Here is a 26,486-nt window from a genome sequence, read left to right on the forward strand (position 1 = left end):
ATCCAAAAGGCTTCATATTGTTTCAGTTCCCGTCTGTCACCATTTCTTATGGACGATTGGATGTGGTCACTGCCCCCGGGCTTCCTGTAGCATTGTTAATGATGCGGAAGTTCTAGTCGCACATCACGTTCCGTGTGTGAATGGCATATCTGAGATCTGCTGACCCGCCTGCTGAAGTCTTCAGGAGGTTAAGATATAAAACCAAAAGTGGAAGATCACAGGGATCAAAGAGACTAGCAGTGTGGTGACTCCTGTTAGCTTAGTAGTGCTCCTCAAGCTTTCTGTTCCACAAACTGCATGCGGTTGACAACATTTATAATCTTCCACATTCACATTTTTTTTGACACACCTGATCCTTATTGGCTGAATAACATGACAACTGTGGCTAACACAGTGTGTCAACTGCAGATAGTTAAATCATCAAGAGCATCATCAAGAGACTGACGACAGTTTTACCAAGTCACCAATCATAAATTATTAATTCCTTTATTTTAAAATTAAAACTTTACATAATATGTCAAAATAGGAGCTTTGCAACACATGCTTATTTATCTCTACTTATATCTACAAATAACAAAATATTCGAGTATGAACTAGTAAATACTAAAATCTGAGAAAGCAGAATAATAATAAATAATAATATAATAACATAATAAACAGCTGATATTATCCCAAATATACAGCACAGACACGCACATGCACACACACCAGCTGACTCATACCTCATCCTAAACCGATGTAGCTCCATCCTCATTTTTAGAAATTGCGTAAGAAATATATCCTACTGTGAGAATTCCCCCAACAAATATTTCAATTGAAAAGACTGATGGTTACAAATTAGTTGCATTTAAAACTTCATCCGGGAGTCATGAGAATCAGTAAACGTTTGATGTATCAGAGAATTCCCAAACTGTTTCATATGATTTGAATGTAATAGTAAGTCAGAATTGGTGGACTCTAGACTGATTCTCATGTAGATCAATGGCATCTGACAACCCCCCCCCACACACACACACACTCAGATTATGAGCAGACATACAGGCAAGCCCATCTAAACTGCACTCAGCCCACATCTCTAACTTTATCTACCACTGCACATGTGAGACACACCCACTTTCAACACTACACAAATAATGAGGAAAAAAACACACCAACCTGTTGATGCAGTAAGACTGTAATATATGCATGTTGCTCTGTCTGCAGGAATCACACAACTGAAGTAAAGCAGCAGGTCTCTGTGCTGTGTGTCCCAGCAGGTAGCGCAGGTGTCCCACACAGCCTGGTCTTCATGAACAACACCAGACGACTACAATCGCTCGACTTGTTGAGGTGGTGAATGTGGCTATAGCAGCAGATTTGGCTGATCTATAAACCTCTAACAGGATGTCCTTAAATCCCCTGCCAGTAACCTCCCAGTGACCTGAGATAACATGGGAGCCAGAGAGACCCAAGTCCAGCCGAATCCTTGAGCCGCTGGGATATCTTAGACGCTCTGCCTCGGCCGGGGAGGAAAAGGCTGCTCTGTTTATTTACATTCCGCCCTCCCTCTTTCTCTCCCACGCCCAACACCAGCCCGTCTGCATGTGTGGCAGCCCTCGCTCTCTGCCAACACGTGCTCCGGTCCGAGTTGTACACTCGGTCACGTCCTGTCCTTTCTGTCTTCATCTTTTTACTCTCAGCTCCTCCACCCATTCAGTTTGTGTCGGGATATTTTTAACTCCTGATTCTCTCTCTCTCTTCTCCTTTCCTGCCCTCTTGGACTCAACTTTGGTCCTTCACAGTCTCCAGAGGAAATGGGGTGTTGCCTCTCCCATTAAAGCTGTTTTAGCTAAGTGTTAAAAACAATAATAAAAATAACCTTTTGCCCTATTTTCTAAAACTATCATTATGAAATGTATAGTGATGGAGATTAAAATGATAATCTGTGGGAAACCTGGCCCCATCTAGAGCGCCTGATGCCATCTGGCCTCCAGGAGACCCTCCTCCCATGTCTGACTGGTGGGTTGAATTCAGGAATGGAGGATTCTGTAAATAGTATTAGTCGCTCTAGGCGTGGATATAGTCTGATTTTCCAATGTAACAGTCAAGTAATCCTCCATAAAGACAGTTCTGAATGAATGTTCATTTTTATATAAGTTCCCATCTTGAGTTTCAAACTTCAGAGGTTTCTACACCTGATAAAACCAACACATTCAGTGTCTCACCGAAATGTTTTATTAACTGAGACAATTTACAGCCATAACTGCTGTATAAGACGACAGTTTGAAGGATTTTTCATCGTAGTTACAGACTTTTTACATTTCTCACGTTACTACCAATGTACCCCCACCTTTATAGTTTGAAAGCTTATATTTACTATCGGGTATCTGAAGGTTCTTTTGTTCTTGTGACGTCATATAAATGTAGAAAGATGTGAAGAAAACATGATGTACAGACATCCACTGAAGTGGTTTTTTTTTTTTTTCCCCAAGGACGTTTATAAAAAATGACTAGGATGTTGTGTAAATTAGTAACACGTTTAAAGAATTCAAGCAGGATCTATAATTTCTCCCTCAGGCAGCCTCAAGATTGTTCTGTTTCACCTCGACATTTCAAAAGCCACATGAGACGGAAGGGCAGGTCGCCTTTGGTTGTTTTGCCCCCATCATGCTTTCATGCTGGACTTTAATGGGATAAAAGCTCTGCTTTCTGGATTACATAATGGCTGGCTGACGCAGCCTCCCTGGTGCCCAAATGAGTCTTATGAGGACCAAGAGATGATTGTTTCTCGTCAGTTGGGTTAAGATCTGTGATCTCATTAAGTGTAATCATAACCATTTACTGATGACTGGATATAATGCTGGCTTGAGGTCTATACATGAATGATTACTAGCAGCTCTCAGCTCAAGCATCATAGGAACAGATCATGCTATGCTAATCACAAATAAAGACATTCCAGTAAAATCCAGGCAGATGGTTCACACAGTGGCTCAGTGGTAGAGCGGACAGTACAGCGGGTCGTCCAATGTTCCAAGATCCGCAGTTCGATTCCCACTCCCGCCCAAAAAACACCCGGAGTGTGAGTTGACAGTGGGAGGAGTCACCTATGGAGCACTGCCGGGGCGCCCTTGAGCAAAGAGCCATCCCTCTCACAAGCTGCTCATTTGGGCGCTCCACAAAGGAGCTGCCCGCCACTCTACCTCCAATTGCATGCTTTACAGGCCCCCTTGTGTGTGGTTGTGTGTATTACAGGGGCCTGTACACACTAATATGCATGTGTGTGATTGACTAACTAAAACTAGAGTGTGCGTTCTTAATTTCCCTTCGGGAATTATAACAGTGTATAATATGTAAAAAATTAAATTACAATTAATTTTTTTTTTTTAAATTTTAAAAATATAAAGAAAAGCTGGCAAAAACAGCTATAGGGATTGCTGAGGGTAAAAAATATATATATTTTGATGTCGATGTAGCTGCTATATTTGATCAGATTTGACATCACATTTTAGTATACTAATGTTTGGTCAAAACCTGTTGAACGTTTGCAGACATGGCACATCAGAAAAGTCAGCAGGACAAACTTATCAAATCTGGGATTCCCACAACAAACACAACGCAGCAGTTGTATTAACTCCTGTTATAAAGAGAATAAGGGGTGAAATAAATGAATAGACCAATAAATAAACATTACTCCAGTGAGTGACTTCAAGCTGCATTGGATGCAGCATTAGAAACAGCTGAAGGTCGATCAAACATGGCTGCTGATAGTCACAATCATGACCTAATGTGGAGCCTGAGACGAATTGTCATGACAGGGTTTTCATCTGGTGACACACACAGAGTGTGTTATTGTCAGTGCTGGTGCACTCATGTGGCCTGACAATGATGTTCCTAGATGTCTATAGACAAACGGCCACTCAGTGACTGAAGTGATTAAATTGGTTTTCTACAAGTTGAATCGACCCAGGACCAGGTGGAGGGATTATATCTCAACACTGGCCTGGGAACGCCTTGGGATCCCCCAGTCAGAGCTGGTGGATGTGGCCTGGGAAAGGGAAGTTTGGGGCTCCCTGTTGAAGCTGCTGCCCCCGCGACCCGATTCCGGATAAGCGGTGGAAGATGGATGGATGGATGGAATCGTCTGTAACTAACACTCAAAGTACTCAATGACTGAATGTAAGTACACTCTGTTCCATTAAGAGCACTCACAAATTATGGCTTTTGTTTTGGAGGATATCTTCTTTGTTGCTGGGTGACAAGGAGACGTGACTGACAGACTCCCATGTCCATGTGGCCAACGTGAACTGACCGTCATCAATGTGACGAACATTCATAGAGAATTCACAAGTTGTGAGTTTTGGTTTCAGTTTGGTTGGCTGTTTCTTTGTAGTTTTCATACAGTATAATAACGTACTACCAATGACCTTTTCATATTTACAATCACACGTGGTCACAATCGTCTCTTGTAGGCCCCCTGAAGAAGGTTTTAGACAGAGATTGGTCCAATGAAGACTTAAATCAAGTGGACCTTCCTGATCTGCATGAGATTATGAACTGGTTGAAGTCCCATCATGTCTATTGTGTTCACTGAGGAATTTAGAAGGTCTGACTTTTGTTCTGTTAATGCTACTGAACCAGCGGCCCCTACCAACATCTCACTTGTGCTCAAGATATGTGGCTCGTGTTTGTCCAACGGGCTCGACATGCTTCCTCTGAAGATAGAGCCAACAACTGTTGCTCTGTGGCGAGCTCCAGGGAAACACTGCAGCCGTGTGATGCCTTGTTGGCTGCAGCAACATTGAACAAAGAACAATGAGTAACAAAAAAGAAATGCTTTCATGAAATTATCATTTTATTTGGTTGAAAGAATTCACCAAATCTAATTTAACGGACTGTCACGCTTGACATCCTGACATTAAATTAAATTAAGGAGAACGGCTGCATGAACCCATGACAGTGTCACATGAAACTACGGGTTTGCTTGGAAAGAGCTTTTAAAAGAGAGTATATCTGCTGAGGTGCCAGGTAGTGGGGTTGCTGTGGTTACGTGCTAACAGCATTGCCTGCTACACATGGTCAGTAATGTGACTGCTCACCATGTGTAGCATGGTGAGCATGTGTAACATGCTACACATGTGTAATGTGTAGCATAAAGCAGAGTGCAGATGTTAGCTATACCACAATGTACCTCAAGCAACAACAACAAAAAAAGAAAAAATAATCCTAAAAGAAGTTGAAGATACAATTCGTAAAATAAAACCCAGGCACATCTGTAACTGAAGGAGAAAGGCACCAACACAATAGTAATAATAATAACCAATAATAACCAGAGCTTTGAACCGGTTCATGGAACGAAAACGAAACTGAAAACTTTATATTTTTTAATTTTCCGGAACAGAATCGGAACAGAAAATAATTGTAAACCGGTTAATACCGGGGGTTTTTTCGTTCCTGAAAAAAATATTTGACCTCATGTTTCACTTCCTGTCATTCACTGGATGCAGGATGAGAGCAGAGAGAAGTAGCGGCTATCAGCAGCAGTTAAGAAAAGGGAGGTCTCCCAGTCACTATTTAATCATAACCGGTAAAGACTGCAGTGTGTCAATCTGAAAAATGTATGATTTAGACATTAACTCATTGGCTGCAGTCATTTTCAGAGCAGTGTGTTCCCGTACTGCCAGCACTTTGTAGTAATATTGAGCAATGGGAGAAGAACAATGAAGATCTGTTGTTCAGCAATAAATGACATGGTGGAAGTTATTCTTGTCTTATGTCATGTAGTGTCTAAGTAGGAGGCATAAGCCTTAACTACAGTGATATAACTGTCATAAAGCAGTGGTGTAGTGCAGTGGTACTGTTTACTGTAGGGTAGGGATATATCTATAATTATAGTAAATAAACTAATTGCTTTAGTTGCCAATTTAAAAGTCCTTAAATTACCGTATTTTGCGCACCATTCGGCTCATTGTATAAAGAGGCGCACCTTATTGCTCACACGGCGCCCCTTATTACTCGGTGCATGGTTGCTAACGGAAGCAAAAAGATGACTGTGGTTGAACTGTGTTGTACTACGTATTTAAATTTTAAAAAAATACACCGTTTTTATGTCTATTTTTTCATAAATCTGTGCTAAGTCCTTCGAAGTCCTCATCTTCGGTCTGCATTGAATATCTCGGTAGTTTCTCTATCACTGATCGTCTGGTTTCTGGGTGTCTGTCCGGTAATGATGCCGGGTTTTGGGAAACATCGTACAAAAGTCGAAGCAGACACGCACAGTATGTGCGTGGATCCACAATCCACGCACAAGTTGTGGGGGTGTAACTCGCTCAGCACTGCCTCCAGTCCTGGTAAACGTGTGTTCACCGTCTCATCCATCGCTCCACGCAGCTTAACTTTAAAGGTTCTGTTCACACCAATGTCCAGCGGTTGGAGTTGTTTCATTAATCCTCCTGGATGAAGACAAGCTCCGAATTCAGCCGCTTGACGTGGTTTTTGACAGAAGCGGTGGTGTTGGGGGGGGGCATGGAGTCACAGATCAAGAGATGGCGAAGCGTGAAAAAAGCCCCCCGGTCTCTACGTGAACCGGAACAACCAGAACTGATAGCCTGGAGTATACATGTTGCGTTGTAAGCGTGTCTCTTCGCTGACGTCATTGTCGGGGGTCTTCAGCCAAACAAATGTGGTTAACAGCATACCTGCGGTACAGTACCAGCATATACCCTATACCGGTACCTACCGGAGGTGTGCCGGACGTAGCCTCGTGTCATGTTCTGTAATTGGTCTATCGCTGCTGGCATACGTAGTGACTTAATACGTCCTATGTCGGCGGTCAATGGCCGATCTGGCAGATCGCTGACTAAAAACACACAAAAACATTTTTTATAGATTTTGGAACTCAGTGTACACAGAAGAAGCTTAATGTTAAAAAGCGCAGTGTTGATTTTTGAGAAATTTTAAGGCTTTTAAGTGCGTCTTATGGTGCGCAAAATACGGCACCTACATATTTATATTTACAAGGAATGTTATTAACCGGTTCAGGAACTTTATTTTTTTGTTCTAACCGGTTCAGGAATGTCAGTTTATGGGTGGAACGCAAAATCGGAAAAGTTATAATTTCGTTTCTGTCCGGAACGAACCGATTGGCAAAAAATTCTAGTTCAAAGCCCTGGTTATAACCAATTAGAGACAGAGCATTTCTGCTCCTGCTGCCTTAGTTTTGATGTTAACATTGTGAGTCCAGCAGGTTCGTCTAAATGAAATGTCCAATTCTCTCTCAGACATAGAGAATAAAAATTGTTGCTTTTAGGGTTCTTCATACAAGACCACAATCTAATTTAATGTATGCAGAAAGGCCAAAGGTGAAATCAACTGAACGGTGATGTGCAGCAGTGAATATTAAGCCCAAGAGTTATGCAATGATCAAAGATCATGGAAGTTTTGTTTAGAATGAAGATTGATCATATCTCTTCCATAATAAAATGAAGTCACTGTTACCATCTTGTGTTGTTGGGAGTCAACAATGTTTCATTGAGATTAAGATTCACAGTTTAACCTGAGATGATGGAGATTCTTTAGTTCACTGCTGGGAATAAATATGAAAATTTTTCCTTGAAGTTCCATATGGCATGTCTAAATAGAAGACTCTTATCCAATGGCATTTTCAACAGCGTGTTCTGAGTTTGTACAATATCTATAAAAGCATTTCACTTCCCATGGATCTTTAACCCTTTAGTTGCTTTTATAAAGGAAATTACGGTCAAAACAATTTGGCTTTTTAAAAAAAAGAATTTGCCAAAAAAGAAAAAGTCTTCATGTTTTGAAATGAAAACAGATGAATACATATTAATGTAAATTAATTCTAAATATATATATATAGTAAAGTAAACGGCAACTGTATATAAATTTTCAGCCAATTCAGGTCAGTATTTAGTTAATGCACAATCACAGCACTGAGCGTGTGTGGATGTGTCTCAATCAGGCCGGCATTTAGAAACTGCAATTTTACTCCATTCTTTCTTGCAAAACCACTCAGGCTCTTTCAAGTTGCCATGATTTCTCGTATAAAAGCAATAAAAGAGTGATACATGCAGGAGGGGGTGGGGGTGAGGGTGTAAGATGGGGTTCTAAATCTGAAGATCAATTCTAAATGTGGTGCCACTAAACAGGAAAGAGAACTGTCTATGCATGTTTCTGATCCCCTCATATATTTTACAACGCAGAGGACATCAAGCTGTGACATGTGACAATAGCGGTTCATCGTTACACACACTGACACTGAACACAAAAACCTTCATCCTAAAATTACATTATTGTGCAGGAAAACCTCACTTTTTCATTCATGAACCACTTCAACACATCAAATGGCAAAAAAGGCCTATGTTTGAAAGATAGAGTTGGTACAGTATTTGCTTGTGCTGCTTCAGCTAATAATTTCAATTAGAATTAAATGTGGAGGAAGAATTACTCTTTGAAAAGCACTGAAACAAGGATTCAAGCCAATGTATTGAACATAACAATAAAGTCAGAATTAAATCAAGCAATCTCTAAAGAGTGCTTTTCTTTACAAGCACATGCATAAATACTCCTGACACTGAGTTAATGATGTACTTCAATATAAATGCAGCAAATTAAAAAAAATTAGAATAATGCTTTCCATAGATCTTAATGGTGATATTTTTGGCTCTGTTGTATCTAAGAGCAGCTCTTTGCATGTGAAACTGTCCATGCAACATGTCTGCAGCAACATTGGTAGAACTTATTGCTTTTACTTCAAGACCATCGACTTAATAGTCCAGTTACTGTTGAAGTATGTACTAATAGATATTGCTTTATAAAGATTGTGATTGAGATTCTTGTAGATCACAAATCAAATTGTGAACCTTCCTGTCTCAACTCGTGACCAGGAAAATGTAGTCCATGTGATCATGTCCTGAAGCTGCTGTAAAATGACTTCACTAGATAACGGAACTAACTGTGTTCGATCTGTGCCATCTTAAATGTCAACAGAATACACATCACATTTCACTAAAATGGACAAAATTAACTATTAATCAAGCACGAGGCTGGACTAAAGCCCAAATCCAGTTCTCCCCCTCAGGCCTACAACTGCCCTATCCCCTTTGAGTTGCACGTACCTATGTGGGGTACAGTTTCACATCCCTAATGCCTCCAGACAGGCCCTTCAAAGAAAGTTGTTTTCAGATGCAGGCTTAAAATTGATGAACATAAAAGGATAAAGAAAATTCCAATAATTGGATGGCAATCGCTCAGTCCACAAAATGTCGGGCTGGGGACTGGAGGCTGGCCAGTTCAGGATCCGTGTGGGCCAAAAAGTATTGAAGTGTGAGCTGGAAGTGGAAGGTCCCAGTTCACCTCTTCAGCACTGCTAAGGTGCCCCTGAGCAAGGCAATACACCCTTACAAGTTGCTCATGGTGCATCCCACATGACAGCTGCCCACCACCAAAGTAATTTCCCCATAGGGATTAATAATGGATTTATTATCATTATCATTATTATTACTATTAGTAGTAGTAGTAGTAGTAGTAGTAGTAGTAGTAGTAGTAGTAGTAGTAGCAGTAGTATTAATTGAAACTAAAAGGCAAACAGAGGCTGTGTAAAATAAAGATGGCTATTGTTCCAGTAACAGAAGTGCACAACCGTTATATATCTTTGCAAACCCTGAGGATATGCCATTGGAGATTGTTCAATAACCAGGAACAGAATGGAGTGAAATCCCACATCACGATTCTTCGGTCAGGCGTGAACAAGCTGGATGAGCTCAGACTTGAAGTGAACATCTCAGCTCAACCTCGCGGAGTGCTAGACGCTGATTTTTAAATGACTGAACTGGGGCGGTATGGTGTTGCAGCGCGTATGACTACGATTGATTACGATTGTCTCGTCTTCAAGAAAATGGATGGATGGATGGATGAATATTGTTTATGTTCAAAATGTACTCACTGGTTTCGCTGGTTTCCACAGAGCTGTGCTGCTAACATGGCAAAAAGGCTTTAATATAACACTGAAATTGCATACTTTCAATAGCTTATATGGAAACCTATGCATACCAGCTGATGTTTAGCTTTGTAAAAAACGTATTTTACATCAGATTCGTTCAAGACCTCAGCATTTCCACCGGATCTTGTCATTCATTGTTGCCCCCAGTTCTTGGAATGTGAGTCTTGCGTCTCTGGAGATTATGTCAGGATATGTGTGAGGCCTGTTTCCTCTGCCAGATCAGGGAAGCTGCCACAGCGGGACGTATGACATTATTTGATCTTTTGTGCAAAAACAGAAGATTGCTCTCCCACATGCTACAGTATTTGCTGGCCAGGTCACTGCAGATCTGTTTTAGGGTGGCTGATTTTTCCAGGAGATGTTCTCAACACACTTCTGTGTGCGTTTCATCCTGAGTTCAATCATTATTGTCCTCATGATCCATCTTTTAGCATCATATGACATAAAGCTGCCAACACTGGCTCTTAGGTTGATTTTAGTGGTGGTGATATAAGATGGCAAGATTCTGAGGAGTTCTCACAGAATGACTTTTGAATATTAGATCATGATCATCTAAGTCTCTTTTACTTAATGATCTAATAACCGATCACAGCATTGACGTTTTTGGACTAACCGAAACCAGGCTACATAAGGATGAGTATGTTAGCCTTAATGAAGCCTTTACTCCTTGCCATATCAATGCTCACGTAGCACGTGATAGTGGACGAGGAGGTGGCGTGGCAGCCAGTTACAACTCTAATTTAGCAATTACCCCAAAACCTGAGTCTAGCTACATTACTTTTGAGAGTCTTAGTATGAATGTGCTAAGGTACTCAAATAAATTCTAATTCTATTAAATTCATAATTGTATATCGTCCACCTGGACCATATTCCTCTTTTTTGATAGAATTTTCTGAATTTTTATTTAATCTGGCTGTTACCAAAAATAAAGTTATTTCTTTTGCACCCAATCAGTCAAGGCGGACGACTGCCCTCCAGAGTCTGGGTCCTGCCCGGAATTTCTTCGTCAATGAGGGCGTTTTTCCCCACTACTGCCTCTTATGCTTGCTCTGGAGGGTTTTGTTGGCTTTCCATCTGTTAAAGTGCTTTGAAATGTCTGATGATGTGATCAAGCGCTAAATAAAGGTTGATTGATTGATTTTCTCTTTTTTATGAGAAATTCTTTTCGACTAGCAACAACATAGAAGCCGTGATATTCATTACATCCTATTTCAGAATATTCTAGTTTAACTCAGTCACTGCAATCACTACTGCTGTGGAGATGACAAGACATGAGCCATGTGTTTAAAAACACGTGATTTTATGAATCAAGCTGTGACACTGTTCCAAATTCATTTAATTCAACTATGCCACATATTCTGTGACCACCTTCTTCTTCTCTGTGGAATGACCCAACGGAGTACCTTCTTCTGGAATATTGCAGTTAGACTTTAATGCATATTGTATTAATAATTCAAACCAGGCAGTTCTCCAGAAGGACTTCCTGTATTGTGAGCAGATACCTCATGAAAAACATGATGCACATTATATGTATTATTTTCCTGTGCTAGATACTACTCACAATTCGACACCTCCTTCTATTCATCTTAAAGTTGAGTAAAAGTGTTCCTTTTCACAAAAACTGTATACTTACAGTACACTGGACAATAATACAAGCCACTAAAAAAAGAATGTCATGTACACACAAACACTTGCATAACACACTTTTAGAATCTTTCTATGTAGATTGAATTAAAAAGCTGAGAACATTCAGAAGGTCCACACTGTACCCAATCACACACACGCGAACCAAATTCAATTTTAGCAGCCTGTACTGCAGGCAATGTGAAGCTTTTCATCTTCATTTCTGTGTGTGCGTGTGTGTGTGTGTGTGTGTGTGCGTGCGTGCGTGCGTGCATGTGTGTGTGTGTGCGTGAGTGTGTGCCTGATGTTAAATGTGTATGTTTCCCAAATGCTCCGTGACTCAGAAATCGCAGAGGGGAGGGGTCAGTGCATGAGGCTGCTCTCACAAGAACACGTGCGTGCTCGATGACAGAAACACACACACACACACACACACACACACACACACACACACACACACACACACACACACACACACACACACACACACACACACACACACACATACACATGTGCACAAAGACACAGAGGCAATCCCCTGCTGTCACACACGGAGGCTTCTGAAACTGTCCTCTGCTTTCTGTGCTCCATCTGGCATCACTCTCCACTAATCCACAAACACACAATGCACAGTGCACAAACACACACACACACACACACACACACACACACACACACACACACACACACACCTACCCCTTTATGCACACATACATGTTCACTGACATCAACCCATCTGCTCACATGAGGGTACGCACACGTGCATACGACACACAGTCAGGCCAACAGGCCTCTGCCAAAGCCTAATTACCTCCCCAGGTGAATGTAACAACCTTCTACTGGCTCCACAAGCGTAACCATGGTGAAGCCGATATAACGGGTCAAAGGGTAAACCTGCGCTTCTGCTGGAAGCATGAATATTTTCTTTTGAACACAGTCTGGACTGGACCCAGAGGCGGCTCTGATGGTATGATGAGGTGGGGGGGTGGGGGGTCAGAAGGTCAGCAGACGAGAGAGGCTTCCTTCTACGTGAAGCTTTTCTGAACCCAGTGGCTTCAGCGCTGCCGCGACCTTTCGATTGACGTTGAAAAAATGAACTTCGGCAACATGAGACTATTGACGTATGCTAACTGAACAACTGTTTTCAGGCATACAATATTCTGAGCAACGTGTACCATCACATATTATTAAAAGCCAGCCAACACACACATTTACAACTGTCTTCTTACATCATTCTGGAAACATGTGAAGTTTCTCTCTCAGGTTAGCGGCTACATCTTCTGTTGTATGGCCACACATGGGCAGCTGTATATGTAGGTTGAATTATTGTAATGGTGACGGTTTGAGATTTGATCAATCAGGTAACAATCAGAAGAGATCTGAGTCGACATACGGCCACAGTCTTTCCACAGTCAGTTCGCATGTCTGCAGGCCCACACTGATGGATCTCCTACTCTCCTACACTCTGAAGAAAAGACCACAGAAACCAACACAACTGGTTCCACATGAAAAATACCCTCCAATTTCCATTTAGTTCCCTATGCATGTAAATGATGTGTTGCCGAGGGGATCAGCAGATGTTTATGAAGACACTGCTTCAATGGATTTCAGTCAAAACCGAAAAATCTTAAAAGGTTAATGATAAATTTGTCTTCTTCACGGAATCTCCAAATTGAACTGCTTGAACTCAAGTGTTTTGCCCCTTTTATTAAAGACGGTAGAATTACATTAATAGCGTGTAAAAATCACAAGACCTTCCTCGAAAAACTTCCTTGAATAATCTGGAAATGTTGTTGCCGTGTTATGAAAAGCTGTATAAAAGTTAGGAAAACCGTCTCTGATGAATTATTTGTCGGATGTTACGTATTAAATCAGAGCATAATAGATTCTCCAGAGCTCTCTTTCATGTTTGAATTTGAAGTTATTCTCAAATTACTTATTTACTTATATTGAAATGTGATTTCAGAGAGAACAAACCTCACAGCGATACCTGAGGCAGACCCTTGTGATTCAGACTATCCTTGTTTTTTGGTGTTACATCAATCTGCCAAATTTCTGTAGACCCCTTTAGATTCTGCCGGAGAGATATTTTTCGTTGACAAGTGGCATGATTTTATTTTATTTTTTTTACTAAATCTATTTGCATGACGTGGAACTCTTCTTTTCTTTGCCAGCTCTAGAATCAGTCTCGGCAAATTTACTTGCTGAAGCAGTGAGGCGGTATTGGTGTGTCTGTGTGTTGCTGCGTGTGCTGGAGAAATAGAACACAGATGGAAGCGTGTTGATTGTTTCTGCATCACTTTACCCCCTTCCAAAAATACATTCTTTCTCCCCCAGATCTTTCCCTCCATCAAGCCTGAAACCATCCCTTTCTTTATCTGTTAGCTTGCTGCACCATAATGCACATGTAGGTCGCCTTTTCATTGGTCACATCCAGTGTGTAGTTCTTGTTGAATTGTGTTGACACCAAAGGTTGACACACAAATCAGACGTGCAATCCACACACAAACACACTCTTTCTCACCCTTTCTCATCCCCCTCCGATGAGTTGCTATCCTGTTTGTTGGACATTGGCTCCATGCAGCCTCGGTCCCGTCCAGCACCCAATCACAGGACAATGAGGCGGACCTAGACCTCGCCAGCCTGCTCAGCATTCGCCGGCAGCACCTTCAATGGACAGCCATCTGAGAATGTGGGCGGCGACTGACTGGGAGGAGCGTGGTGGGCGAGACATGACTGGAAGTAAAAGTAAGCTGTAGAGGCAGAGAGGACAGACAGACAGACAGACAGAGGCAACGTGGTGTTAGCATTCGAACAATACACGTTATGTTACATTTTCAACACACACTCATAAAAAAATGGCTGAAGTAGTTCCCCGGTTCAGTGAAGATGAGCTAGTAATGAAAGGAATTTTATTTTATTTTACTCATTATTTACTACCTGGTTTTGGATGAGGTGTGTAGAGAAATACCAGTCACAGCTGTCCAAACTGACATTTACGTCAAAAATAAGAGAATGCAGTGATGTTTAGTTTGTCATAATTATAGAAATATGCTGCCAAAATACTAAAAAAGAGATTTTTTTTTTTTTTTAAATTAAAAGGGTAAAATTCTCATATGATCAGCAGCAGCCACTCAATGTTTACATCCAGTTAGTAGTTTTAAACAGTAATTGTGGGACACACATTTCCAGCAACAAATAAGAATTTCCCATGATTTGTCTGAATGAGTGTACTGGATGTACAGGACAATATTTGCTTAAGTTAAGCACTGTTGAACTGGATGTAATAGAATTTGTGCGTCAGCACTGATGTCAGCACCAACATTTGGAGAACGAGGGGTAACTAGACTACTTTCATGTTAAAGCGGGGGTGCCGTCCCACTTTGAGGCCTGTCCTGTCCAGGCACAACAGAGTAAAGCGAACGTTTTGCTGCACTACAGATGACCAGATCGCTGGTTGATTCTGACCAGAGGCTGGACATGCCAACGTCTCAGTGTTTCGGTTCTTAGCCCAACTCAAAACGCTTCTATACTGATGTCGACAGAGTTCTCAAAAATAATGTAATCCAGCTTATTAGTCATTATTAGTGTCATGTTTGCATGAGTGCGGCATTCAGAGAGGATTATCTTGCTAACACCGTGGACTTTTTCCAGAGATTAAACTGTTGCTGTCTATTCATATTTCGTAGCATCACTCATGACTTTTTGTAGCTGCTGTATTCATCTGAAAAAAAGAAACCTTTAAATGTGTCGGCTCTCACTATTACATGTTACAAAGTTATATTATGTTCTTCAGGAATTAATGAAGCCACTAATCCTTCACACGCTCCACCTTGCTTCAGCCGAGAGCTCATTTCCATGCAAAGAACAGAGAGTACCAGGTGAGGGCACCAGAGTCACCACAACACCAGTGATGTGCAGAGAAATGTGACCTGAGCTGACCTGTTTCCTGCAGAGCTGTTAGAAGCTGTTGTCACATCGTTCAGCACTGAAACACAGCTGGTGATGAAGAGTGGTTGATTATATACACGTGAGTTTGCATGCAGATTAGTGCTGAGAGATGCTTGTGCATTACCCACAATGCTAGTGAGGATGCATGTTCAACATGACACCTCTGGCAGAAGTGAAACGCAAACATTTCTGTTTTAACTAAAGGTGTTCGTGTTCGTCTTCTTTAGTTTTTACATCTATTTCTTTTTAAAAGGCCTTGGCCTAAATAACAAACACATGGAGATGTTCGCTGTGAAACCTGAATGTACTGATTGTTTCTCTGCTGATTATTTTATTAACTAATGTGTAATTTGTGGAGTAAATTTTTTATTTGTTGTGAAAAATGTCATCAGGACATTTAAATGAGGGTTTTCTCAAAACTTTGTGACAAAAACATCAGAAAATGGGCAATTTTGGATATTCAGGGTCCTGGAATCAAAATATATTTTATTTAAAATGACAATAATTAATCGATTATCAGGTTAGACAAAAGTAGCCAAGTCAATCACCCAGTAATAATATCATTTGAATAATATTATATATATTATATATATATATTATATATATAATGTTATATATATGTATACATATATATACATATATATAAAATATAAATCATAACATGCTAATATAATTTTAATTTTAATGAATAATTCAAGCTGCGTTTAATATATATTTTCACTTTGACTGACTTTAGAAACTACCATAAAATTTATCATACAAGTTTTCAAAATAGCTTTTTTTGACAAAATAAAGTTTCTATATATTCAATCAGTGAAGTGAGGCAAAAAACAATCAAACTTAAGAATCCGGACTCATTAAAGCTGTTACTTATTTACATGTTGGTGGTGTAAACGAGTGCTGTAACGTTCCAGTGCTGCACTGATGTTCATACATGTCCATCCTGTGTCAGGTGTGAACTGCATTACATGCAGAACTGTTTACATGATAAATGGAGTTTCTTTGATTAACCTGTTGATTAAACAATAAAATGTGTGGAGGATCCGGATCCAGAGAGGAGCTGAGCTCCACTTCTCCAGCCGTGACAGTAGATGGCATCAGAGTGTGAGACATCAGATGGAATCTGTACATCAACAACACGTCTGACACGATCAGCTGGAGCTCGACAGCTTCCAGGACATTTTTAACTCATTCAAATTCTACTGGATGTCTCCAGAACTGATGTCTCGACTAATGCTTTTCTCTTGTCATGTAATGATTAATCCGGTGACTGCATGAACCTCTGAACTCTGGTAAACACACCCTACGACGATGAAGTCTAAGAATCCAGCAGATTAAAGCAGTCTGCGGCTGTGAGCAGTGAAAGTACGACTATTAAAGTCATTAATCTGTCACCGATGCCACTCTAACTATTAAACATCTTCTCTGAGGCTGTCGACTCATCACAATACCACAGTTTAAAATACTAGAAAAGACAGACTTGATACTTCCTCTGATATTACTGGGATATATTAACACTTTATTAACCTAAATTCACTCCTTATTATTGATAACATTTTATTTGCTTGCTTTGACAAATACTTTTTTCCTGTGGTGTTTTCTACCCATATTTTGAGTGATTGTTCTATAGTATTAATCTCCAGAAAGGGAGATAACTGACCACCAGGGGCCCCACCACAGGTTTATTTCACTGAAGAGAGACAAAAGTTCTTTAAGTTGAATTTATTCACTGCAAAAATACACAAACCATCAAACACTTCAAATTCTAAAACATTAAAAAAGGCAACCAACCAAGCAGGAATTTCTCCTTCTATGAGTTGAATATATAAGGACTTTTATAGATATGAGATAAGCGGTAATGACAAGTCAAGCCAAGCCTATTCAACCACGTCACTCGCTCACAGCTATGATGTAAACACAGACCTGGGCCATTGGGTGCAGCTATAGATCACTGTACTGTGAATTAACTCCAGACAGATCAGTATGTACACTCTGCTGTGTACATACTGTACCAGTCTGTCTAGAAATAAGACTTGGCAATTAAGAGATTTTTGCGTGCTTAGTGCAAATGTCTCTCTCACACACTTGCACCATAAACCATTATACACACACGCAAAAAAGAAGAACGAACTGGATTCTACATTACAATGTTCATGGTCAGACATGTCCGTGTGCACACACACCTCCAGCCTGTCTCAGACTCCGGAGGCTTTGGACGGCGTCCAAGCTGATTAGATGGCACGAAGAACGGTAGCGTGATTAGCGATGAAGGTTTTCACCCTTCTTCCTCTGAAGAACTCACTTCCCTCTGCTCTATCCTTCAGCAAAATCATCACAAAAAAAAAAAAAATAGCAGCGTGCACAAAAAGAGGGCCAGCAAAGCGAAACCAAAGAACAGACTTAGTTTTTTTTTTCCGTTTTTTTTTTGACAACTCAAATAACACGCCTAAAAACAACACTTTCTTTCAAGAAGGCAGGAATTATTGTTTCTCCGCGACATTTGAACACTTGAAGAAAAAGCACTCTAAAAAGAACAGAAGTCAATTCAAACGCTGTCGTTGCCACGGTTACTGGCAAAACAATCTCACCTCTAGGTGCCTTAAGCAGTTCAATGCAGTTTGGAACTGTTCACATGATCTCCATTAGAAGAGTTCGCCCAGTCTTTATGATGTTATATAAATGTTCCCATTTACAGTTTTATGAGCGCCTCTACGGGTCTGCAATGAACTTTGCATCTTTTACCGCAACTACTCCTAAACACTTAATGAGATGCCATTCAGTCAAAACACAATATGACGTATCCAATGTTGTGAGACACCAGAGAGACAGCAGCATGGAGCCTGTTGATGGTTTCGGGGTATCACAGTGACACCAGGATGCTTTGGAGTTCACAAAGTGCATGTTAAATGTGAGTAACCTTGAATGATCCAGGAGATGAGTGCTGTATACTTTTCACGTGGGGCGAAGATGCATCAGCTGCTGCAGAAACACTGGAGCTGAAACCCCAACAGATCAGCAGGCGACGACAGGCTGAAGGCAGGATTAAGTGGCCAAAGCCAGGGTAAATCGCTTAGGATGATCCAGGCTAAGATGATTTTATAAGTGCAAACAAGTTTTATGACCGACTGCTGCCTCTCAAATACAGACCCGGGTCACACATGGAAGTAAGAGATGTACTTGGCTCGATATGTTTCAGCCAGCTTGGAATGGATCTCTAGGAAGCTAATCTCAAAATCTAATGCTTCCAACTGAAACAAGAAAAGTTTCTGGTTTGAAAGCCTTATGCCGCAGCGCATTGAATATGAGATGAATACTGAAAATAAAAATAAAATAAAAATAGCAATAAAATAAAAACAATACAAAAAAATAAATACTAAACACTAAATATGAAATAAAAATGAATAAAATAATGTAAAATAAAATAAGAAAAATACAATAAATAAATAAATAAATAAAATAAAAATGTAAAAATAAAAAATAATAGCAAATTTTTTTTAAAATGTGTCAAATTTTAAATTTTAAAATATTTCCACAATTGCTCCATGAAGGCTTACTTTGACAGTGTTTTTTTTTTAATCACTCAACTTGTTGCTTGTCACAACCCTGAAAAACAAAGGTGCAGAAAGCACAAGCAGGAGCATTGGAGGATCGATCGAAAAAGAACACCAGAAAAAGCAACGATGTTCTCTGCAAACTGGCCTCACAATGCTCCAATTTCACAAACTGTGCACAACACATGTGAGTGAATGGAAGAAGTGGTTATGTGAAGGTAGTGGACACCTGACACTTTGAAATGCCATTAGCTGCAGCAGTGTCTTTTTATATGTGGCCTTAGTAATTACTATGTCAATATTCTTTTGTACACACACACACACACACACACACACACACACACACACACACACACACACACACACACACACGAATGCATAGAGCCTCTAATTCAAACCCAACTATCTCTCTCTGACCCTTCCTAGAGCATTATCACACTTCCTCCGGCGTTACTGACCTGAGATCAGTTTTCTGTACTACACAGTGGTTGGTCATTCCTGATGACAGATTTCCCAGCAGTGTGTCGTCAGACTGGGGAGCGGTAACGGAGCAGAGCGCAGTGAATTATCTGCCTCTCACTCTTCTGTTACTACTCTATTCCAGTTGATGGTTCTGCAGCTGCAGAAAAAAAAGAAGAAAAAAAAGAAAAAAGAAAAAACACGGCACGTGTTGGCGTGTCGTTAGAACGGCGTAGCATCAGGGGCCATCGGGTCCAAGAGATTCACCTCACAACACCTCACAACGCTCTGTGTTTAACGTAATGGATATATTTGAAGTGTTTCAGACGTGCCGAGGCGTGATGTGATGATTCAAAGCACTAATGTCCACTGTTGAAATTAAGAACAGTAGATGGACCAGTTACAATAATGATATTAATACTGAAATCGTGCTGATTTTCTACTGAATCCTACTTAGTGATGGTATTTTGCAGCCTCCAGCTCTGAAATGATCACTGCTGCCTGAAAACACGCTCCCTCATTCTTCCCTGAACCTGGTGGAATCAGCTCCTGGTATTTAATTTAAAGACAAAGTTCCTCCCTCAGGCTGGAAGTAGTGTAAATGCACCGATTAATATTTATCTGACACATAAACGAAAAGAAATTGGGGTGAGGCTTCATTTCATGTCTGCGCCTTCTCTCCTCGTTCCAGCCTCTGTTCCCGTCTCCCTGCTCGCTCTCGTTTTTTTTTTTTCCCCGATCCCCATTACTCTCTGTGCCAGCAGCATCATGTCCTCCTCCATTCCTCCCTCGCTCCACTTTCATTCTTTTATTTACAGCAATCATCTGCTCTGTATGTTCATTGTTTTCCCCGCTCTCATTGACTATGTATGGTGCTGTTCCTCTGCCAGTGACTGTAATTACAGACCTATTATTGTGTGTGTGATTGCGTGTGCGTGTGTGTGTGTGTGTGTGTGTGTGTGTGTGTGTGTGTTTGTGCGTGTAGTGGATGCGTGCGTGCGTGTATGTGCGCATTTTCCAGCAGGTGTGCATATATAAATCTACTTATGTGACTTTCCATCTGTGGGTGTGTATGCACATATTGGCTCTGTATGAATCCCACTCTGGTAAGTATGATGTATGTATGTGTGTGTGTCTGTGTGTGTAGTGGGTTTATGGTGTGTGTGTGTGTTACTGCTGTGGGAACATGAATCTGTTGCATTCAGTACTCGCTGTTCTTTTTGTAAGTCCTCTTAACTTTAGGGTACAAACTTCATATTCATGTCAAAAAATGAATGTAACTTAATACAGATTTGATTCTTACTGTTTCAGTTTGTTTGTGTGTGTGTGTGTGTGTGTGTGTGTGTGTGTGTGTGTGTGTGTGTGTGTGTGTGTGTGTGTGTGTGTGTTTATGTGTTTGTGCTCTTTCTTTCTAGGATGCTCTTGTCAGACAAAATCCATTTTTATCATTCATCTCTGTTTTTATCCAGCTTCCTGTCAAACTACTTCACATCACTTCATAGGAAGAGCTTGGGTATGAATACGACATGAATAAAAAAGAAGAAAAAAAAAAGAAAGATAACTACAGATTTTACAGACAATTTGTGGATTGAAATGTTTCATCTTCCTTCTACACATTCAACACGAATGTTCTCTTGGCAGAAGCTTGGCTTGAACACGCCGGCGGCTGCTGCTGCTGCCTCGTTGTTGAAATTTAAAGTATGCTGCTGCTGCATTAAGTGTGTGTTGGTGGATTTAGGGTGCGTTAAGTTATTCTTTAAGCTGACTCCAAACCTTTTTGCACACACGTCTGATGCTGAACGCACACGCAATCTGCCAGGGGGCGCTGACCCGGGCCTGATTCTAATCTGAGCCGTCCGGATGCAGTCAGACTCACATCTGCTCAGCCACACAGACTTCACATGGTTGGAACGCAATCAGACAATGACTGTCCATCAGTCACCTATTTAAGCCAACAAAATATTACTAAATATAGATATTTGTGTCAAAATAGGTCCAAATCCCAAAGGTGATGAATTCACGTGGTAATAAATCGGTGGAAAACAGTCAATCCTGCATCTGAGAAGCCGAGCGTACGATAAGAGATAAGGTGAACCTGTATTGATCCTCTGTGAGGGGAATTCACTTTGACACAGCAGAGCGAGGGAAGATAAAGCAGCGAGAAGAACCAATAAAAGAACAATTTAGTTTTAAAAAAAAACCCAAAATATCAAGGTAAAAATCCTGACGAGAAGATTTTTTAGGGTTTTTTTAGTCGATAGTTGTTTCCAAGCAGTGGACTTTCAGTTTCCTCCACTGTTGGTGAGAATCTAGTCCCTAATCCATGACAGCTGTACAACATCTGTCGACAGAGATCACCGGATTGAAAGCCAGTGAATGAAGGTTGTGGTTAGATTTGCGTAAACAGTTGCTGACTAGTAACTTTAAAGGGAGCGCTGGGTTCACCAGCTCCTTCCACACATTCATTGAGGAGGTCATCCCCTGATCAGAGGGTTGTCAGCGTTGCTCGATAAGACGCTCGACCACCATCGAGTGATTGAAGAGCACAGATGTAGCTCTTCACCTCTGATGAGAAACAGGAGGAGGAAATTCAGCAGAACTCGTTTTACCTTTTTTGGATTGCGTTCATTTAACGTCTGCGGTTCCGTGACAAGTTTAAAATACAGCTCAGACAATGAGCAAATGATTACAGTTCATTATAAGTCAAATGCAGAACACACAACAATTACGATAGCTAATAATTCATATTCAGTTGCTGCTGAACCACAGTTGCTTAAATTACAATAACTTGTTTTTATTTTGTTTGTTAACTTTCATGCATGTTTTTCTGTTTTCCTCCTACATGGAATGAAGAATCTGACCTCCAAGGATAAGAGTGACTCCTTTAAGGTCTCCCCTTAAACAATAAAAGTTTCCTGTAAAGAGATGTTCCTCCACATCTTGAGGCCTGAGGCATTGCTGACATTAAATGATTCTTTTCCATGCAAATCCCCTTCAGCGATGTAAGCACAAGGTTGCGTGGTAAAGTACACATGTAGGAATGTAGACACAAAGCTCGAGCAAACAGACGCTGGGTATCTGCGTTATGTGAAACTAAAACTGCCGGATCAAGTCGAACATAATTTGTACTTTCTCAGCTGTCTGAGTTTTACACAATAACTCTTTCAGTCACTCATCCCATTAATGACGATAAATTATTCCCACGTACAAACTGAGGCAAACATGAAAGTAAAAACTGACCTTGGTATTTAAAGCTCTACAGCCTCTTCTCCCCTCTGTTTTCACATCCCTGCAGCCTCTCATCCTCCACCTCGTCTTTGTTTCCCTCTCCCTGTTCTCTCCCTCCCTAATGATCATCCAGTATGAAGGCAGCCAAGAATGTAAGTCTGCCATGCTTGACCTTCCTTTCGCCTCTCTTCGCCGTTTCTGTGGATGTGTTAGAATGACTGCACTCCCCCTCATCTCTTTGGCCACTGTTGCTGTTATTCATTCAGAAGAAGCTGCAGCTCGGCTGCATAACTGACCCCTGTAGGAACAATCTGGATGAGATACCCGGAGTCGTTGGTCAGAGGAGAACACAAGCGGCGGAGTGAGGAGGTTCAGCTGCACGGCATCTCCTTATTTTAACCTTCTCTTCTGATCACAATGCTGTTGTTCATCCATGCTGTCTACAACTCGCACAATTATTAGGTTCTACTAACAGCAGTGAGAGCAGAGTTCACTTTACAACGCTGCCCCGCAATGAGACGCAGGGTCTCAAGGCATATTTCAGGCTCATTCCAATCAAAGAGGACATTGTTTTAACAGTGTGTTGTACGTTAAGCAGCTTGGACTCTTTGTCTCAGTCCTGTAAGAGACTGCAAGCTTCTGAAAATTTACTTCACCTCCATCCACTGAAACACAGCAGCCAGAGGAAGTTACATAGATTGAAAAGTGTACAAAAATTCACAAGGCATCAGTTACTATGTGGATGAAGGTGATGGAGTTTATACGTATACACTATTTTCCGCACTATAAGGCGAACCGGATTATAAGGCGAGCCTTCAATGAATGTCCTATTTTAAAACTTGTTTTCATATGTAAGGCCCACTGGATTATAAGGCGCACTGTCGGTTTTGGAGAAAATTAAAGGCTTTTAGGGGCGCCTTATAGTGCGAAAAATACTGTAGTTTGTGAGAGAATAGTAACCTTTTTGTCAGTCATAATAAGTAATTTCCATGGAAACCACAAACTACTACATTTATGCATCTGAAGAAGTACAACTGGACTTCAGGGTTCATGTGTGTGTGGTCTGATGCAGTTAGGCTGGAATACATATAAAGTGGAGAAAAATTACAGTATTTTCCGCACTATAAGGCGGACCTAGAAGCCTTTAATTTTCTCAAAAACCGACAGTGCGCCTTATAATCCAGTGGGCCTTATATGTAAAAACGTTTAAGAATGTGCCATTCATTGACGGTGCACCTTATAGTCCAGTGGAAAATACTGTAGTAAAGATGGCCAAACCATTATATCCACCATCATGTTCGAGTCAATTTTTTTTAAACTTAAAATATATTTATATAAAATACATATTATCCATCATTTCAGTCAACAGAGAACTTTGACACTTTTTTTTTTTCCTTCTTGAGATTCTAAACTTGATGGTTTATTCTGGCACAGCGCCTCCCTGACTGTCGTGTCCTCTTCGGCTCCTCTCGACCGACTGATGGACGCTTCGTTTCAGCAGGTGTCAGACTAGCTTTATTTCTGTCACGGTGCATCTCTGGCCTGACAACATGCCGGCAGCTCAGCTCATATATTCTAGTGTGAGTGCTGATATTGTCAAATGTTTAGATTTGCAGATTTTCGACAGCAGCACTTGAATTTTGTATAAGATTGATTCTTTCACCCGCTGTAGAGAGCATGTTTCTCTGAGTCTAAACTGCAGAATTCTGTGACGTAGATACAAATTTGTAAACAGGATTTTCTCAAAAGTTATTTGAAAAAAAAAACATAAATTGTGCCATCATACAACGTGTAGTTAAAACATGTCTTCAAATTGGGAGTAGGCAATATAACACAAAAGTGCAGCATGACTAATATACAATACATCATTGTATGGTAGTCATGTTGTACTGCCACGGAGTGAATATAGTTTGTTTGCAACTGCTATTAACAACAACAACAACAACAAAAAGAAAGTACTGAGACCACAACACAACAGCAGAAGCTATCCATGGAAACAGCAAATGTGTAAATGTAAAGGAGAAAGAGGTGCAGGAGTGTCTGACTGTAAGACAGAAGATCACCCACAGAACAACAACCAGAAACTCCTTCAATCTGCAGATGAAGTTAGTTTTTAGTTGGATGTACAGAATAAATGATTGTGTCACAGAAGGCAAGTAAAGACATGCTTTCCACCAGCTTTACTGACAAGGACTCTGAATCTGTCAAGAGAAATTTGAAATCCTGGCCGGAGTATGTGCATCAGGTCAGATTAGAGTACAAGAGCAAAGTATTCAGATTGCTCCATTCCCACCTCCTCATCAACACCGCATACAGATAAAGCCCAACTTGTATGACATGGAACCAGAGACATGCTAAAAGTCTTCATTATATAAATATATAATATATAAAATAAACTTGTTTTTAATTTCTTAAAGAGTGACAAATGAGTGAATGAGATCTGTGTTTTTGCTGTAAAGCAGTAGAAAACATTTGTGTAAACTATATATATAAAGGTTCAATAATAATACTGTTTTATTGTTGAAACTTTGGCCATTGTGTGATGTGCAACATCCCACCTGACTCAGTCCCTATAAACGTAAAGATGTGCTTAATAATGGTGAATCAAAGAATCACAATTCCTTCACCATGCCACTGACAGTTTGAGCATAAGATTAGAGAAGATACGCCTTTATTCGTCCCACAGTGGGGAAATTTCCAAGAGGAAAATAAGGAAAGAAGGAAATGATTTGTGGTAGGTTTAGACCTTCCTATTCCTGTCGTCCTGCGATCTTACATTTCCTCTGATACATCTGGAACACAATCTTCTTGATGGGTTTATCCTCTGAGGATCACACACCACCCTGATGCTGAGGACACAGTGTTGGTGGTGTGGAGAGATCCTGTGACGGCTCTGTTATTGCATGAACTAAATAACCTTTATTCCAGCCTAACCCCCTCTGACCTCCCCTTCTGTGTCTAATCCCTTATATGTGGTCTGGAATGCTTTGTTTTTTTCAACTCAGCTCTCATCCATCCATTCCAGTGCTGATATCATCTGTATCACTGTTAAAAGGTCACAGGGAGTGGGTTTGAGAAATGAAAGAGGAACATGTAAATCTGGTAGTGTCTGTATCTCTTACAGCAGCGGTCACCAATTAGTGGCCTGGGGTCCAGTGAAGTCTTCTGGCATAATGGGCAGACAATGAAAAGCCTATATTTACCCTTTTCACCAAGGGGATTGTGAGTAGCCCACTTCAGTAAAGGGTACTATGACCCTTAGTAGCCCATGCTGGTTTAGGGTCAAGTTTAGGAAGAGACACTGTACATAAGAAACTAGGGCAGACAATGGTTCTACACTGTGGTTAGTACTATCCTAGCGATTGACAGAGAAGAGACTAATAAATACAGTGATGCCAGAGGTGGTAGAGCTGAGGCAAGTGAGACATGAACCAGGTGAGAACTGGTTTTGAAAACTGGTTTTGGTAGAGAGGCAGATTAATCAGTGAACCCTGGCTTACTAAACTGTCGTATGTTAGCACTATAAATGATTTCAAGAGTCACGAGGCTATATCATGTTGTAAACCTGTATATGAGTGACTGATACGAGACTGAAATGGACACCTTAATGTCCTATGCGAAGAGTGAAGCCTGAAATCTAACTCTAACGTTTGGATCAGTTTGAGTGAAGTGTGTTT

At 40.7% G+C, this 26,486-nt stretch overlaps 1 protein-coding gene across 5 annotated transcripts in view; it reads right to left on the reverse strand.

Moving 5' to 3' along the window:
* LOC137609209 (thyroid hormone receptor alpha) overlaps positions 1-26,486 on the reverse strand; it is a 95,751-nt gene that overhangs the window by 15,649 nt on the left and 53,616 nt on the right. For 2 of the 5 annotated variants that reach the window (XM_068336072.1, XM_068336071.1), the window contains exon 5: positions 14,145-14,373. In XM_068336072.1, the coding sequence (XP_068192173.1) occupies positions 14,145-14,200 (56 nt within the window). In that variant the 5' untranslated portion in view covers positions 14,201-14,373. Of the gene's footprint in view, positions 1-722; positions 1,092-1,155; positions 2,198-14,144; positions 14,374-26,486 lie in introns of those variants that run through there. The other 3 variants (XM_068336075.1, XM_068336073.1, XM_068336074.1) reach the window with 3 other exon arrangements.

Source organism: Antennarius striatus, chromosome 16 (genome assembly GCF_040054535.1).
Source record: "Antennarius striatus isolate MH-2024 chromosome 16, ASM4005453v1, whole genome shotgun sequence".
NCBI classification, from domain to species: domain Eukaryota; kingdom Metazoa; phylum Chordata; class Actinopteri; order Lophiiformes; family Antennariidae; genus Antennarius; species Antennarius striatus.